The sequence below is a fragment of the Chanos chanos genome, chromosome 15 (genome assembly GCF_902362185.1).
Source record: "Chanos chanos chromosome 15, fChaCha1.1, whole genome shotgun sequence".
Lineage (NCBI taxonomy): Eukaryota > Metazoa > Chordata > Actinopteri > Gonorynchiformes > Chanidae > Chanos > Chanos chanos.
The window spans coordinates 9,844,101-9,862,495 of record NC_044509.1 but is presented as its reverse complement, the minus strand read 5'-3'; the positions used below and the strand labels follow the sequence as shown (position 1 = coordinate 9,862,495).

At 42.9% G+C, this 18,395-nt stretch overlaps 1 protein-coding gene across 3 annotated transcripts in view; it reads right to left on the bottom strand.

The window, feature by feature from the left end:
- Positions 1-265: 265 nt before the first annotated feature.
- gramd1ba (GRAM domain containing 1Ba) overlaps positions 266-18,395 on the bottom strand; it is a 40,965-nt gene continuing 22,835 nt past the window's right edge. The window contains exons 3-22 of one of the 3 annotated variants that reach the window (XM_030792340.1): positions 15,689-15,905; positions 14,906-14,926; positions 11,774-11,794; positions 6,839-6,923; positions 6,476-6,579; positions 5,998-6,093; positions 5,799-5,879; positions 5,364-5,479; positions 4,599-4,752; positions 4,124-4,307; positions 3,842-3,985; positions 3,603-3,721; positions 3,236-3,378; positions 3,021-3,124; positions 2,679-2,879; positions 2,236-2,326; positions 1,718-1,729; positions 1,394-1,501; positions 889-1,009; positions 266-632 (exon numbers count right to left, since the gene is read on the bottom strand). In XM_030792340.1, coding sequence (XP_030648200.1) covers positions 543-632; positions 889-1,009; positions 1,394-1,501; positions 1,718-1,729; positions 2,236-2,326; positions 2,679-2,879; positions 3,021-3,124; positions 3,236-3,378; positions 3,603-3,721; positions 3,842-3,985; positions 4,124-4,307; positions 4,599-4,752; positions 5,364-5,479; positions 5,799-5,879; positions 5,998-6,093; positions 6,476-6,579; positions 6,839-6,923; positions 11,774-11,794; positions 14,906-14,926; positions 15,689-15,905 — 2,212 coding nt within the window. In that variant the 3' untranslated portion in view covers positions 266-542. Of the gene's footprint in view, positions 633-888; positions 1,010-1,393; positions 1,502-1,717; positions 1,730-2,235; positions 2,327-2,678; positions 2,880-3,020; positions 3,125-3,235; positions 3,379-3,602; positions 3,722-3,841; positions 3,986-4,123; positions 4,308-4,598; positions 4,753-5,363; positions 5,480-5,798; positions 5,880-5,997; positions 6,094-6,475; positions 6,580-6,838; positions 6,924-11,773; positions 11,795-14,905; positions 14,927-15,688; positions 15,906-18,395 lie in introns of those variants that run through there. The other 2 variants (XM_030792342.1, XM_030792341.1) reach the window with 2 other exon arrangements.

The window sequence follows — 18,395 nt, the reverse complement described above, 5'->3', positions numbered from 1 at the left end:
AGAAATCTACTATCTCGTTTTCTTTTCTTTTCTTTTCTTTTCCTTTCTTTTCTTTTCTTTTCTTTTCTCACGCTGCGGGAGCAGAAAGTGAAACGTGAACCTTCCTGTCGAGATCTCACACGAGGATCAAAATGCACGCTGCATGTTCTTCCTCATAAATTTACTGCTGCTGCTGTTTTCCCTTACGCAGCGAATAAAACATTCTTGAGAAAAGGAGAGGTGTGGGGCGGGGGTGGGGGGGGGGTTTGAAAGGAGAAGAGACGAAGAGACAAAGACGGAGCGATCCCACTGTCCTCCGTTTGAGCCCGAAGGTCTGGCTCGAGGCAGCGGAGATGGGATTCGCTCCGAGTAGCCGGGTCGAAAAAGTGAAAGGGTAAAAAAAAAAATAGATATTAGGGCCCTTGTTCATAGGTTCATAGGCTCTCGGTCACATCCGTCACAGCTCTCGTCTCCTCCCTGTAACACGATGATGATGGGTGTCGTAATAACTATTGCACTGCGTGTCCTTTCGGCCGAGGGGGGGGGGGGTGGATGTGTGTGTGTCAGTGATAACGACTCCTTTTTTCCTCTGTTTCTGAATTGTAGTCCCTTAAGCCAATGCCCTTCTGGAGGCTCATCAGAGAATCTCTCAACTGGAACACACACAAAAACGCACATTGTCAATCAAGCCATTGTATGACAACAGACACATGTCAGAAAGGACAAAACCTATGCCCTGTCTGCTAATGTACTTTAGAAGTGACAAGTGAGGAATCATCCAGGGGGTGTGTATTGTTGACTGACATAGTTTAGGTTTATATATGACAATGGGAATTCAATTTTAGTCGCACAGTATGGCACACAGTGGCCACATTTAGAGGAAAGGCCATGTCTCTAGTTTGTACGTGCCTCATCTAACAATAGGACAGAGGACTTGATTATCTCCCGCCATTTCTGGAGCTCGTCGTCATGGTAACGCTGCTGGGACTCAAGCAGCTGTGCCCACTCCATCTTTGTCTGTGGAAGTTTACTGTAATACACAAACATTTACACACACACGCACACACGCACAGGCACGCACACACACACACACGCACGCGCACACACATACACATACACATACACACAGAAAGTTAATTAAAAATACACCCACGCATGCATACGCGCACGTACTCCACTGACGCTACTTTGCTTATCAATATGTTATGCAACTAAAAGAAGTTACTCTGGGAATGTTCGAGCTGAAACTACTGGTCATGCACTCTTCACTATTGTTTTTACATGACAAAGTGTAACACTAAATGAGTTTAGCATAAAAACAGAAGAAACAGTTTGTACAAGGTCAGACTGAGCGATGACGTCTATAGCGATAATACTGGGCTGTGTGGTTGGATCATTGCCTTAGACAGAATACCTCTCATGGGGTCTCAGGCCATGCCAAGACGTGAGGCTCTGGGCCGTGGACTCCAGCATCCACAGTTTGTAGAACAACATCACGTTCAGAAACACCAGCAGCACCAGACTGTGGAACACAAGACAGAAACCGTTAAATTACGTACACTACACGACCGCATACGAAGCCGCTGAAGAATTCTCTACGTATGCAGTCTATAACACCTCTAAATTTGGATTTTCATGAAATAGTTCACAATATTTAGATTGCCCTGACATCTGGAGCCTGATTGTAAGTTTATATTCTTTTTTTAATTTGATTTGTGCGATTAAAAGAGTTGGATACCTTACACAGATCCTACAGACGGCAATGAGGACAATGAACGACGAGGAAGAAAGACAAAGAGAGAGAGAGAGAGAGAGAGGGAGAGAGAGAGAGATTACAAGAGAAGTGTAAAGGAAAAGAGGTTTGACTTTTTCATTCCCTTAATGCTAAATCCCGCTGATCTACTTTTACTTTGAAACCGTGAGGAGAGGCAGTGAGAAACAATGGATATTAAATATTGACTATTCACAAAGGAAAAGCAGCTTAATTCTGCAGCTCTGTGGGCTGAAATGAAACAGATGAAACTCACTCTGAACTGAAACCAATATGATCCAGACCGAATCACAACAAGCATGTGAATGAAACCTGCACTAGTGCACACTGAACTTTCATCGCTGTCGCCATGGAGATATGAACAATGAAAAGATATCTTTGCACATTATGGAGGTATAGAACACCGTGATCAACAGTAGTCTACTGAACTGAATTTGTTTAATCGCTACGTTAAGGACGTTACCGCCTGAGTTAGTTGTACTCACACAAAGCTGATGATGAGAAGTAACTTAGATACACTGTATAGAGCTAAGCCTCCTGGGACATGGTCAGGGATGTGTCTGGTCTGTGTGGATCCTATAGGGTCAATGCAAAGATTTCACATTTAGCAGAAGTGAAAATGACAATAAGGCATAAAAAAGATAATGAAACCCCGTTGGCTAAAAAAGTGTTGCTTTAAACAATGGGTTGCTCTATAATTCTTTGGCCAGCTGCCTCAGATTTGTAGAATGATCCTTTCTTTTTTTAGTTTACAGAGAGGCAAATCAACTGAGGAAGAGAGAAGTTAGTTTCTGGCATCCTGCTTAAGAGCGCATCGCGGTACATCATTCAAAATGTATGATTTTTCATAAATGATATCCAAATGATGCGTGAAACTGTCTGATCGGTTTTCATGTTTAATGAGCGTGGGTTTAAGGCGTAGTCAGACCTGCGACATGTTTGCTGCGGCGAATGACCTCTTCCTCGTCGGGCGTAGTGACAGGACTGAGGGCCTCGTCAAGGTGTTGCGGTCGCAGGTGGGTTAAAGGTCGTTTTCTGCGGCGACCCGTGGACGTCCTGACGGCTTTGGCTTTCGGAGACTGTCTGTGAGGTTCTCTGAGCACCCCCTCTACTTTATTCAGCTCCAGCTCTGAACACACACACAACAAACATTATAATCATACATTATAATCCCACAAAAGCTGTGGTGAAGAAATCTTGTATTTTAAATGAAAAAAACAAAAACAAAAAACAAACAAAGAAACAAAAAAAAACCCACTCAAATTCTCACCCAGATGTCTGAAGTATTCATCCAGGCCGCTCCAGAAGTTTCTCTCGATGAAGCCCTTGACCAGCCCCCAGGGCTGCTTCCTGTACCTCAGCTCAGTTGACACCCTATACAAAAATGTAGCGGAGGGCATGTAGATTGGTCATTTCAACAGAAACAAATTTTGTACAAACTGTCTAACATGAAAAGTGCATCGTGCGCAGGTATAACAGCTTTACCTCAAGCGGCACTTGTTCTTGGCGACCCTGGTGAGCATGTAGCGGTTGAGGGTGTAGAAGTAGTCGTGATATGGAACATCGTGGGCGATGACCTCTGCGTCAATAATGTAGCACCCCCCCTCCTGACTCGCTTTGTACAAGGTCTAGTATATAAACAGAGTACAATGAGTGGGGGTGTAGTAGAGAGAAAGAGAGAGAGAAACGGAGAGAAAGAAAAAGAGAGACTGAGGGAGAACGAGATAGAGAGAGAGAAACAGGGAGAGAAAGAGAGAAACAGAGAGAGAAAGAAAGAGAGAGAGGGAGTGAGAGAAAACGAGAGAGAGAGAGAGAGAGAGAGAGAGAGAAAGAGAGAGTGCTGGCTGCAAACCTGTGTTTCTGTGACTGTGGCAGTTTTGGGGGCCAGGGGGTTGGTGAGAGCAATGGTGTACATGATCTCCCTCGTCTGGTTGCCAGTTTCCTCTTTCCTCCAAGGATGATAGACCACATCTGCAGAGTGTGAGCAGAGTGTGAGTGAGTGAGTGAGTAAATGAGTGAGTGAGTGAGTGTGCAAGGAAAAGAAAAGCAGTATGGTCATGCATTAGATGGGAACTCCTCTTTAATGCTTACCTGAGAATCGCCGCTGCTCTAAAAAGTCCCTCATAAACTGGGACTCAGTGAAGAGGATATCATACAGTTTGTCCACGCTGAATTTGTACACTTCATTAATGTACTGCTTCCCATTCAGATCTTCATGGAAGGCCTGCACCTCTCCTGCTAGACACACATACACACAAACTCACATCAGACCATTATCTACTGTGCAGTGTTGTAGGACCCAGGGAATTAAGGCCTACAGAAAGTTCTTAAACAAAGTGATCAAAATGTGGTTTGAAAAAAAAAAATATATACCTTCATCGTGCGTTTCAGAGGAGTCACTGAGCTCAGTGGGGATGTCCTCATTGTCGTTGAAGTCGAGAGACGGGGAGGGAACTGGGACACTGGACTCTGAGATCTTGTTGTCCGTCAGGGGCAGGTTTAGGAGATCTTCAGGAAGACAGCCAGAAAATTCCTCCTCCACAGGGGGTATGTCATACTGTTCCAAAGAACAGAAAAAAACCCCCACAATCATAGCTGATCAAAGCAAAATGGTTCAGATCAAAATGACATACACTCACAAATTGTTTACAAACTTACTGAACGAAAGAATCATGCACGGGCGTAAAATCGCTGATTGGTCTTCACAGACAGTGCAATGAGAGACGTACAAAACCTGCTGACTGCTCTAACATTGAACTACTACATCCTCATGACTTTAAATCTTTGCGGTATATTCACGGCACGTTGTACACCTCTTATAATCCACGCCTTAGTCTCCGGTACTCACAGGGACCGGCGTCTCTGTGCTGCCCGTCGAGGGAAGGCTGTTGTTGGGGAAGCTCTTTTTGGGGAGCTGCGGACTGACGTCTGGCTTAGCCTCGGGGGTCTTGGAGCAGTTGTCGTTGGCCTCGCTCTCCTCGGCAGGCATCTCCTCGCAGTACCTGCACCACGGGGAGGGGCAACAGCTGGAGGTCAAGATTATCAGCTCGAGGAGCAGAAGCTGCACTCTGGTATGGATGGTAATGGAGTGTGGAGTATATGGTGGGTATCGGTAAGAGGAGTATTTATATAAGCTGGGTTGCCTAGGAACACTGCGGTGTCGAGAGCACTGTGAGAACGCTGGGCGGAAAATGCTCTTGTTATTGTTAAAATATAATACGACAGAATGTTGACTGCTCAGCAACCCCCAAAAAAGTTAGCGTAGTTAAAGACTGCCTCCAGAAAAATGACATGAGAACCGAAAAAAAAGCAGTATTTTAAAGCAAATTGGTTAAGAATCTCGTCTTTTTTTTTTTTTTTTTTAAATCTAAAATCGTCCCCTCAAATTTATTTGTTTATATTACTTTTTATACCTTTATGGTGTATATAAAGAATGAATGACTCCCCCCCCCAAAAATATGTGTTGATGCGTGCTGACTTTGGTTCGAACCTTGTGCGTGAGCAGCCTAAGTAGAAACGTTTTGTTCCATCAGATAGGATGGAGATGAACTCCGTAAGATAAAAGCAATCCTTTCCATTGACGCGGTGCATGTGAAAGAGGAGCATGACTCACCCCATGGTGTTGAAGTCGTCGTCAGGAGGGACGTAATCCTCGTCGTCGCTGGTCAGGCCCAGTTCACTACCGTAGCACTGGTGCACAAAGTGCCACAACTCTTTGGGACATAACGGCTGTAATGAAAGAAGGAGCAGAGAGGAACTGAGTGGCGACAGCTTCGCACGGATAACAGACCTGCCGACCTTGTAAAACCTTTGACCTTGACCATAACAGCCTGCCACACGCCGCCGACATCAAAGCTGTTTTTTTTTTTTGTTTATAGTCAACAATTCCAAAACATTCCCTTTTTGGCCATGTTTTGGGTTAGGATTTTTTTTTTTTTTTGGGACTATTTCAGCTTTGGTCAACAGTCATCTCTTAGGTAGGTTCCAGCGGAGAAAACAGATGTGACAGAGTGGAGTCCGTGAGGGGACAGGTGAAGCAGGATCTTACCTTGTCCAGCAGAGCGTTCTGCCACAGCCTGAACATCATCATGTAAGTGCGGTCCCGCGCCCCAAACGAGGTAAAAAAGTGCTGTAGAGAAATACAAGACAACAATTACAGGACTGGAAGTGTGTGTGCGTGTGTGTGTGTGTGTGAGTGTGTGTGTGTGAGTGTGATGTATTGATTGTTTTTATGGTCCAGTTCTGACCTTTTCATTGTCAGTGCACAGTTGGATGGCATTGGGGATGAGACGGGCCGTCTTCTCCTTTGTCATGGAGCAAACGTCCTTTAGCCGGACTGTCAGCTACACACACACACACACACACACACACACGCACATGCATGCACACGCATACGCACACACAATTGTAAGAGAGAAAAAGAGTGAGAAATCAAATGCGTGGCAACACAGAGCACATATAACATCTCAGACAGCAGAAATGGCTATGACACATGGAAAAGCAGATATTACGTTGGGAGGACACGCTCTACCAAAATAATGTTAAAAACACTAATTAAATAATAAATAAATACGTTAATAAATAAACATGGAAAGTCAATCAGAAGTTTAATATGTATGCATACACACATATATATTTATTTGTTAATACTTCATGCATTCATTTTTCAAATTTGAATTCATTAATTCCTTTGGTCAATTATTTATCCTTCATTAAAATCCATACCAGTGTTTCCCAGCGGAAAATGTTGCTATAGAAACAGATCCAGTTTTCGGAGAGGTAGAGTCGTCCCTGCAGGAGGATGTCTCTCTGCAGGGCGCAGGAGTAGTCTGTGAGGAGAGGAGAAGGTCAAAGATTATCTGTGAGAGGCCAGTAACTTTAAGCCATTCTGTATCTGTTACATCCTAATGGAGTAAAAAGTGAAAAATGAAATGCTTTGACACGGGGTATTGCAAATTTTGGCCACATATTGTAGAAATGTGAGGACATGTACAGGATACAAGGCAGTGCCAGAAAACACCCAACAATGCCCATTTTGGCCACCTTGACGTCAGTAGCAGAGTCCCTGACATCCTCTTTCTAACTCACCCACGATAAGCCGCTCCGTGTCAGGCAGCTGCTTGAAGAGCTTCCTGAAGTCTTCATTACGCTGTTTGTATGTGGGGCTCAAGACCTGCCGGAAAAAAAAAAAAGAAAAGAAAAGGAAAAGAGGAAAGTTTACAATTCTGACTGGACCGCTCTGAAAGTTTCAGTGCCAAAAAAACACACAAAAGCATAAGGTCGTATCACAAAAGCAAAGCAGGTCTGTGAATCTGAAATTCAGAGCTTGATAAGATGTGCTACTGCATCTTTTTCAAACTTTCAAATGAATGACAAAAATAACATTAAGGACTGTCAAATTGCAATGTACACATAACCCAATTGAAAAAGAAAGTGAAAATTTATTTTGCATAAGAACACCCGAATATGCTACATTTTACATACATGTAACGACTCGTAACAACTTGGCGGTAAGGACTGGGTGAAAGCAATTTATCGACTCAACACAGTTAAGCCTGTCTGTCTTAAACAGCAAAAACAGTGCATTCCTATGTCTACACACTGAAAACATCCCTGTCTGCGTTTATTAAAAGTCACTTAAACCAGATTACAAAGACATGTGAAATCCTCAGAGGAAACCACCCAAAGAATTGAAATTCCTCTTACTCAGACCACTTTCTGTCAAACACAGCAGTTTTGATCATGAACACTCTCGAGGTCCCCAGTACTTTACTGATAAGACTTTCCGGGCAGCCGGACCCTTTCATTATTCTCCATTAAACTGTTGGCTTTACAGAGCTTACACAGATGAGCTCAAAGCATGGCTAAGGTTCTGCTATGGACTTTGGCTGATCATCAGCGAAAGCCAGACACGCCCTTATCTAGAGCTCTGGGATTGAAAACTTACAGCTGGAAGTCTTTCTGATTCCCAGTCCCAGTCTGTCCAGTCATACTGGGACTCATCAGGTTGAAGGATTGCTTCCCACTCAGAAAATGAATCAGTCTCGGTTTCCATACTTAATGGCTCCAGCGGTTAACCAAAAGTACAAAGACCTACAGAGTTCTCAGGTAAAAGGTCTCTCCTTTAATGGATGAAGACAGCTGTTTGGAGATTTCTTACTTCCAACTGTAGTGATGGTAGTTCCTCACACAGTGTGAGCAGTGGGTGGGTTCAGGTCTTGCCTCTTAACTCCAGAGTTAACCGAAAGTAACCCCCTCTCTCGGGGGACACATCATTTTTCATCACCCCCTCAAGGTTTTCAGCGTAACAGCAGACAGTGGTCCAAAAGCCACCCCACAAAGAGGCCCTGAAACACCAAGGCTGACACGGAAAAACTATCCCCAATAATAAGACAAGGTTTCACCATATTATAAAAGTGTGCTACGAAACCCTAAAAATAGTCATGAAACTGGTTTGGTGTTTTTTAAGATACATCACTGGTGGAAATGACTGGAAATATGCAAATCCATTCTCTCCCAAGTTGCAATGTTCTCTCTAGAGTAAACTCAGGTTAACAGATCCACTGATTCAGATGGTATTTTAGACCGCTGACAAGAACCTTCCTTTTCTGTTATGAATTCACACTCAAACTGATGTTGGTGAAGTGATCTGCCAAGATTCTGTTTGCCAGGACGTTTTCACTTTGAGAGTAGATGCAAATGAGCTCTATGAGTCTTCATGGGTCTGTCACAGAGGAACAGCCAAACAAACCTTTCTCTGTATTTTAAGTGAGAAAATCAAGCACTTGAAAATGGATATCTATAAATCTGAAGATTGCCTCATGTAGGGTGTTAAGTCCTTTGCGGGGTCCGAATGTACCCAGACACAGTAGAGATTCCAAAAAAAGAAGCTGCTTCACATCCAGCCGTTACCATGGTATGGTAAGAACTTTGGTCACCAAAAGCCAAAAGCAATGAAGTGTCCTGACAAAAAAAAAAAAAACTCCAAACCCTATTCCTCCATTTGAAAAGTCCTCCTTTTGAAACAAAGCTCCTCTTGTCAAAGATAAAGGCAATCCTCTATTAATTGCAGAGAAATATATTAAGGTCTGGTTTAGAACCAGAGACAACACTGCGTTTAACCAATATGTCCACCACAACACACTGACACCACAACATCAACACAGCAGAGTTCACTCTGCTTCTTCTCGGCTTCCTAGAAAACAAGTTTAGAGTGTGGTGTAGGAGGAGTGTGAGAGAGGGTGTTTGTGTGTAAAAGAAAGAGAGGGGGAAAGAGAGGAGGGGATTTGGGAGTGAATAAGCCAATGAGGTGTAGGGTAGAAGGGGGGAGAGGAGGAGCGTGTAGTGGTTTAGTGAGCCTTTTGCTCCAGGCAGTGCCAAAAATTGAAGGGCTGTCAGATTTGGTATTTATGAGGTCACGTTGCCCACGACAACTCCCCCTTAAATTCAAAAACTTATCTTTTTCCTCTCTCTGTTTTGTTTTTGTTTTTTTTTTATCACATACTCCCTGTTCATGAACCTCACGCAGCGTCACTATCGATACCACCCCATGACAACTAAAGAAAATAACACACAACCAAACGACCCCATATGAAGCCTGCTGACGAATGCAAACTTTCCTCTTTTTTTCACCCAACGTAAATTTCAAGAATGAAGAGCAGTACAAATATTTGAAGTATGTCTATGGCAAATGCAGGGCACTGAGCACTCTAGACTAAGAATGGGGAAAAAATTGATTCAAAAGCTCTGTGGACGCACTCATACACACACACACACACACAAACAGTGAGCCATTGTGTGCAAGTCACTCTGTGATGTAAACATTGCAGGATGGCCAAGGACAATGTCCCTGTTCGATCTCTCTCTCTCTCTCTCTCTCTCTCTCTCTCTCTCTCTCCTCCCCTTTCCTCTCCTTATGCTCCCACTCTCTTTAGGGTGAATGAACTCCAGTGAACTCCTCTCTGGGTTGAACAGGGGAAGGTGGGAGGGAGGAACAAGGAGGAGGGGTACATACCAAAAAGGTGAATCAGAGTCCAAAAAGCCCAACAGCCCCTCATTCCTATCCCCGAGCAAAACATCTGCCTAAAAAACCCTCAGGCGTGTGTGTGTGTGTGTGTGTATGTGTGAAGGCAGAAAACACCACACACCAGTCTGTGTTAATTCGGTGAGTAGTAGCACCGTTTGCGTGGATGATGACTGGCCGTCCAGCCAACGGGTAACACCTCAGTCTCGTTAAGGCTTTGCGGCCGAGGTGAGACCGGCCGCGGACCGCTTTGTGGCACTCACGTGGAGCGGTTTCTCTTCCCGCTCCCTGGCAGAGTGTTTCTCTCAGCCTCAGTGCTTAAGCTGTGACCACCCTGCATGCTAACATTCAGTCATAAAGAGGGCAAACGACCATAATCCATAATTTATGCTCCCACGAGGAAGCTTGTTTTACAGCTCACTGAAAACCCTGCCTCAGCTGAAAACAAACTCCTCTCGGAGAAGCTGACCGGGAGTGCCAAGACATAGCGCCTCAGAGCAAGGTAAGACTTCACAGATACAACTGGCTTGGAGAAGGCAGAGTTACTGTTGGGTAAGGCCTGACTGACTACACATGCAGTCAGTCCTATCTGGGTGAGACAATCATTGAATTCATTAAATCTGGCTCCTATTGTGTCAGTCATTCAGGGCATAGCATGACAGGATGTCCATTGGAGGACAAGCATCCACACAAACAGGCACAATAATAGGCACACAGTTAACTGTCACTGTTTCCTATGCATTTCCACAAACAGGAAATGAGAAAACTAATGTAATCTCTATCTCATGCAGTCAAAATCATAAAAGGTTCTTTTTTTGTCTGTGTTTCTTTCTTTCTTTCTTTCTTTCTTTCTGTGTGTGTGTGTGTGTGTGTGTGTGTGTGTGTGTGTCTTTTGGCTCCCTGAACTTCAATGCTATTGTTGCAATATTTCAATAAATGAGAAAGAACTACAAGTTGTTGGTTTGGCACGCAATGTTTTATCAGCTCTCTGGACAAAGGGTCAGGAGAAATTTCCTGACTCTGGTAAACGTGGCCAAGTTCAACTGAACCAGTTGAAGCAGTATAAGAAAACAGTTCAGTCAAACATGTTAACTTACAATATTAAAAACACTCACACAGTGTCCTGCCTTGTTTAATATGTTTAATATGTACACACAGGCAACAGCTTCAGAGCTCATGTGAAGGTAATGACGAGAGCAGCCAATCTCCCTACAGCACAACGCATTCATATTATCTGGGAAAATGTAAAGAATCAGGAGCTGACTAAGCAGCACAAAGCTGTACACACACACACACACACACACACACACACACACACACACACAAAACCTTTCCTCTGTGAGATGTACTTCTTGCATTTGACATTTCCCATGGGAAAACTCCACTGAATAATAGTTCTAACTGATGGTTCCATGTCTTGGCATGCATGCTGCTACAGCCTACAGAGAAATCTGTACAGATCTTCTATGAATTAGCAAATTTCCAACATTTTTTAGCTCTGTCTCAAAAACATCAATCAAGTGTCATACCCCAGTTAATCTATCTAATTCTATTTTTTCCCAGTATAATAAAAATCACATAATATAATATAATATAATATAGTATAATATAATATAATATAATATAATACTCCGAGTCATACAACTTAAGTTGTTCCAAATGTTTTTCTTGAAGGCAAAATTACTTTGTCATCATTACGGCCATCAAACTAATTCAGACAAAACTCAGACGACACATGGAGACATCTCCTCAATTCAGATTAACAGTGTCCTGGCCACAGCCTTCACTCCATGTCACCTGAAACCAGCTATTCACAAATCATGTCCCATCTGCAACTAAGGCACACAGACCGAAACACGAGGAAAGACTGACCGCAGATCGAAAACATGTGCAGGGGACACATGTGATCTGCCACACTTTCCAACAGCCCCCCCCCCCCCCCCCCCCCGACCCCCCCCCCCAAAAAAGAGAGAGAGGGATGTAGAGAGAGTGTTACTTACATTGTACCAGCTCTGGCTTTTCTGTAGATGCAGGGACGATCGCGCATTCAAAGAGACAAAAATGAAAAGAGTTATTAATGAGGCATTAGACATTTTTTTCCCCCCAGAATGTAGCGTGTTAGACAGATACATATGCAGGGCACAGTAGAGAGTGCTGTTGTAACTCAGTAGCATGTATACCTGTGTGTTAATGTGGAGGCGACGCGTTTGGTAAGAAACGCTACACGGTGATTGAATTGTTACCAGGCACTGGGGTTCGCAGTATCTTTAATTACACACGTGTGATAAACATAATTTAGTTTTGAAGAAACTGCCAACCTCAGCAAAACAGGTTAGAGCAGGGCCCAGCAAGGCACAGGTATAGATGCAAAACTGCAAACTACAGCTCAAGGGGGGTTAAAAAGAGTGTGAGGGACACACTGAAAAGGAAGTTTGACATATGCTTTAAAAACAATCTTTTAAAATAGCTTCTAGATGTAAACAAATGTAAACAACGTCGGTGTTGTACCCACAAGTCCGTTGCCTTGGACAATCTGTGTATTTGAATTCATGTGTAAATATTTAGTTTGATATGATTTCAAAGCTGAGTGTGAGGAGAACACATTTAATGAGCGGGGCAGTTTTACTGACTCATTCAGTAATCAAAGTTTAAATAAACAAAGGCATTTTAAATTTAGAAACTAGTTCTGCCAACATGTCAGACAATGTCTAATATTGCCTTTTCACCGACACAATCGTGGCACCAATCTTCACAAACTATCTTTGTGCATGTGCTTATCTTCTACTCCACAAGGGGGCACTATTTCATCAAACGGACACTGTATACCGCAACAAAAGAATATCGTTAACTTATTAAGGGGATGTGCAACCATCCATCGGCTTGATCTCATATTAGAAATATATGCTGTAGGTGTAAAAATATCCCACCGCACAATTATACCTAGAAAGTCGTTATTAGCAGCAAAATGTGATGAATATGGATTGCACAGTAAGCGGTCCAGCAACACGACATTTAAGTAAAACCGAAACTTTTTTTGTTTGTTTGTTTGTTTATGAAATCATCTCTCATTTGATCCTGACCTCAATGCACCTGACCTCAAGCCATGGCATGTAGAGTTTTTATTAAAATGGCTGAGTTTTACATAGAGTTTGATATATATTGGCCTCTCTCTCTCTGTCTCTCTCTCTCTGTCTCTCTCTCTCTGTCTCTCTCTCTCTGCCTCTCTCTCTCTGCCTCTCTCTCTCTGCCTCTCTCTCTCTGTCTCTCTCTCTCTGCCTCTCTCTCTCTGCCTCTCTCTCTCTCTCTGTCTCTCTCTCTCTGCCTCTCTCTCTCTGTCTCTCTCTCTCTCTCCCTCTTCAGTTCCCTCTTCCTTGAACACAAACACATGTACACACTACACTGATTATGGCATATGAATGGTGGGGTGAACACATATTAGGAGAGGGAGGTTGTAAATTTGATTACTGTGACACACAGGGAAACTGACCTCTACACACTCATATACGGACATTATTTAAAAACGGAATGTTTCAGACAAAAGGAACACACAAGTTGGGGCCGGGAGGGAAATGAAAGAAAATGGATTTCTTACTTTAATAAGGTTAAGTCTGTCATACTGGAAAGAAAATTAACATAGAGTAGTGTTCACGTAACTGAGAGTGATGGATTATGTGTTAAATGAATAACATAATAGGATGATCATAAGAAATTCAGGTTAATTGGACCATTTGGGCAAATTAATCTTTTTCCATTTCCTTATTTCAAATTCTTTCACAGTATTTCCTAAGACAAATGCCTCATTCTATAATTGCTGTGTCTGTGTGTGTGTGATGTGTACATGTATGCGTGTGTGTGTGTGTGTGTGTGCACTGCTCAGTGCTCATGTGTGTGACCTGTTCACTCCCTCACTGTGTCCCTGTAGGAGCAGCGGTAGTGTACCAATCACAGCAAAAGTGTGGACAGACCACCACTGCTGCTCCACCAATCAGCAGCCAGGGCTTTGGAATGGATTACAAATATACACAGTCATTGTTGCGTGTTTGTGTGTGTGTGTGTGGGAGGGAGAGAGAGAGAGAGAGAGAGAAAGAGAGTGTGTGTGTGTGTGTGTGTAGTCCTACAGTAACGCTACCACTGATTTAATCATTTGTTTTTATTTGAATGATATGCAAAATGTGCACATTATTATCTTACCCAACCAAGGCAGACCTCCTGGACATAATTCATTGTTGTTGTAAATAGCTAGAAGTGGGTGACAATATTCTTAAAACTAAAAATGATGATTCTGTCTTTTTTTGTGGGGCAGACAATATATAAATGATAAGTAAATACAGTGGTGTTTTGTCAGTAAATAAAAAGTGGAAATGTGAAAACGTAGTTTGCAGAACTAAGCACTGACATGTGTATTCAGAATAAATGACACTGAGTAGATGATACTGAAAGTCTAGTTAATGCTGGGGATGCATTCAGTTGAATGAGGGTCATGGTTAGTAGGAGGAGTCAGCTTTAGCCCAGGTAAGGCAGCATTGACTTGGGTACAGCTATAGCATGTTAGCATTCAGCACTATGTAACATAGGCAAGTCAGGGGAACACAGAAATGTCCGGAAGGCAGAGGTTGAGTTATCTGCTATAGGAAATATTCCCATACTGTTCACATTAGGATAATTCTTGAAGCTTTGTACATTAGGATAAACTGACTTAATAAACATAAAGAATTTATACAAATACGTGGGGGGGGGGGGGGACATATAGTAAATGATATTTTTCATTGATTTAAACCCAAAAACATCTCAGGTCCTGGACATTTCTGATTTATTCTAGCTCTAGCACACGTGGTTCAAAACTGAGGGCCTGAAAATGTTAAGTGTTTCGTCAGGGGCACCAGAAAGAAGCAAAAAAAAAAAAGAATAAAAAAAAGCAAAGAACACCAGGGCGTGAGGTGACATGGATATGGTTTGGAAGGCACTGCATTAAAGCATAGCGAGAGGGCTACTTTGGGGATGTTAGGAGGGGTTTGGTAAGCCAGAGGTTTATGAGGGAAGGAGAGCAGAATACAAAATGCACAGGCATGGGCACACAGCAGGTGACAGCTTGAACAGACCACAGATAGAAAGCAGAAAAGAGTGATGCTTACTTTGGAAAGTCGCTTGTGAGACTAGCATGCATGAGAAGAAGAACAAAGAAATCAGGAAACAGATGAACGAAGAAACAAAATAAAAACTGTAAGTACCGGACCGAAAACGAAAGAAAATAAAAAAAACATAAAAGAGTTGAAATAGTTTCAGGTAAGCAACTTTTTTTGATGACTTGAAACCGAAAACGTACCATGTTAACACTGAGAGGGAAATGGGAACAGAGACATGATAAAACAAACGGTTCATCGCTCTGTATATGACAATAACTCAGTTTAAGAGGACACAGCACAAAAAAAAAAAAAACTATCTTAGTACAATGGCAAAATGGAGAGACAGAAGAGCATATGGAAATATGGAAATATAACCAAAGCATGAAAATGAACCGCCAACCGTTTGCCATAATTAGGGAATATAATCCTAATTGTAATTCTTACAAAATAAAAGAGTGAGTCATACAATGTCCTGCTTCTAATAGGACATACAGAATATTTGATTTACTTATGATAATAAGCTAAATAAGAGCACATGAGAGCATTCAAGAGGAGAGGAAAAACATAATTCAGATTCTTAACATTTCAATCTCATCAAACAAACTGTGATGTTAGATCCTAATACTACATTTAAACAGCGCTACACATAAACCGGCTCTCTAGAGAAAACAGTCATTGTCATTTTCATTGCGGTGGCTGCGTTTTACGCTGCATGCCGCGCAGTGCTGTTTTACTTATGGAAGAGGTCACCGGGCCGACGGGGTCAAGGTCATAAGGGATGCTGGCACTCACCTTGGAGTTTTTGCCTCCACTTCGGGTGGAGTGAACAGACTGGCTGTAGGTGCGTTGGACGACTTGCTCGGGGGTGGAGGGGGACTTGTCGGAGGAGTGGTCAGAGCCCTTCTCCACCATGTTCTCACCCTCCGGGCTCTGGGGGGTTGGTGAGCGAGAGCGTTTGCGGAGTACGGGCGAGCAAGCAGGCGTGCTGCGGTTTGAGTTACTGGCAGTGCTGGAGAAACAAAGGGGGGAAAAAAAGGTATGAGACAAAAAAAAAAAAAACCCGCATGTTACGTGGCCAATACAAACATGTACGCTTCCACCTCCTCCCTCCTCTAGGCAACACTCAAATGTTTCAACATATCATACCCGCTTAGCATCTGCCTGTGGTGGTAACTGTTTTTATTCCAAACAGTGTTTTCATACGGTGCCCAAGGAATAGAATTCATTCACCTTGTGATTCAAAAAGGACTGGTTCATCTTTATAGAGGTCACCAGAATTGTAGTTACTTGACATTTTAAACTTGGTGCGGTTCCATTCCGTTAAGACATGACTGGAGTAAGAACTGTGGGTGGGGTTGGGGGGGGGGGTTGATGGACGGTTACGGTCAGAGAAAGTCTACGGTTCATAAACAGTGAGGGAACAGAACAAAAAGCACACGATTACTGTCGCGCAGTCAGCTACCAGGAATGTCTGTACACTGACATTTGACTCAGGTCAGTGGACACCCAAACACCAACACACATTCACCATGTCACACTCCAGCTGGAGAAGCATGCTCAAGATCACAGGATATGCAATGTGCACTGCAGGGGCCGTTTATTAGATTGCATATGTACATGAAGACTATGGTCTTACAAGAAGATGTTATTATATCTCTGAGATAGTTAAGGTATGATGTCAGAAACAACCCAAAACAAAACAAGCTAGTTGCTGAGACAACTTTCTATTCGTCATAGGTGAGAAAAGTAATTGTTCCAACTAGGTATCACCCTAAAAATGTTTTAACCCATGGAAATGTTAGGCCCAGACTCAAGCTGAAACTTTTAAATACATTACGACTTTGAATTGTAATTTTGACCATCTTTTCTTAGGACTGCTGAGAAAATTAAGGTCAAGTAACGGTATCTGTGGTCTTAGTGGGTTCAGTTTTCCACCTGTTAAAAACCTGAAATGTATTTTGTCTGATTTTCAAAAGGAACAATGCATGTTTCATTCAGTACAATATGCAACGCCTTGTACATTAAATACAACACGTGAACAACACTCACGCCACAGGCCATATCTGGCCAGACACAAACAGGTACAATCAAACAGCTGCTGCCAGTGACATCAGAACACAAAACACAAAAAAAGAAAAGAAAAAAAAAAAAGAGAAAAAATCGAATCCCTCTCCAAACAACACCTCAGTCCATACAGTACTGAAGATTTTATGGTCTGTGGGTAAGAGAGATTCGGACTTTTTATGCACTCGTTTTTTTTTTCAAGTCTGTCGCTCCCGTTTATGAGCATCAAAGGTTTACGAGAGAGGTTTACAAAAGGGTTCTGCTGTGTTGAGTTAGAGCATTAACAGAGAACGTGAACAGAGGGTGATCAAACTGGTGACTTTAGCCAAAGGCTGGAGGAGAATCCATGGTAATGAGAGGGAGACAAAGTGTAAGCTGTATGACCGGGGCGACAAAAAAATTCAGGAACAGAAGAAATGGAGCTCCTGCTCTCTCACTCTTTCTCTCTCTCTCTCTCTGACACATGCACACGCACAAGCATACAGAATAAGGACAGTCCTTATTTTAAATGTGTTGTAAGTACTTCCCCGCTGGAAAAGCAAACAGTCCCAGACAAAAGACAGACGGGAAAAGAACGATACAGCCAAACGTGGCAGCAGAACGGAAAATACCATGCACTCTCTCTCTCTCTTTCCCTGCTGATAGCCCCCTCTCTATTCACTGATATCTGTTATCACTACCCTGGCCTAGTCTCTCGTCTGCTAAAATCACTCACAGGTCTATAGAGTGACCTTTACTTACTGATAAACAGCATCAACGCCAAACACAGCTTGTGTTCTTGCGGCTAACAGAGGGTTTTGATTTCAAATGGAGTTTTGATTAAACTACAACAATGCTGGCTTGTGTCTCTGATACCCAACACACCAGTGTATTCATGAGAGGATTGCCATCACCAGACATGTGAATACATCGTCGAAATGAAAAGCCTAGTAGTTGAACATTTTGTGGATTACATGTCATAGCGGCTGGCCAGGGTTGACAGTTTCATATTCATAATGTAGTTACACCAGTTGCTGAAATAGGATGTATGTGTCGAATCCAAATGTGTCGTGCCAGAAAAACAGCGTGCGGGAAATGGTTTAAGAGGAACTCGATGAGTTATTACCCTGTCTTAATCATGTCTTTTTTTAAAGGACCACAGGAGGCCCGGTGACACAAAACTAATTATTGGACAGAGTGGGAGGTGGCCATGTGATGTGTGTGTGTGTGTGTGTGTGTGTGTGAGAGAGAGAGAGAGAGAGAGAGAGAGAGAGAGACACACACACACACACACACAGGGGGGTGGGGGAGGATGAGCAGAGCATGAGGGTAAACTTTCACTATGACAACTCAGCAGACAACTCATTGTGCAAACCTCAGAGCTTTCCTGACCCCATTCTCAGGCCAAATGACCTCACTGAACGTTCACCCAATGTTCAACAGAGCTCTCATTTAA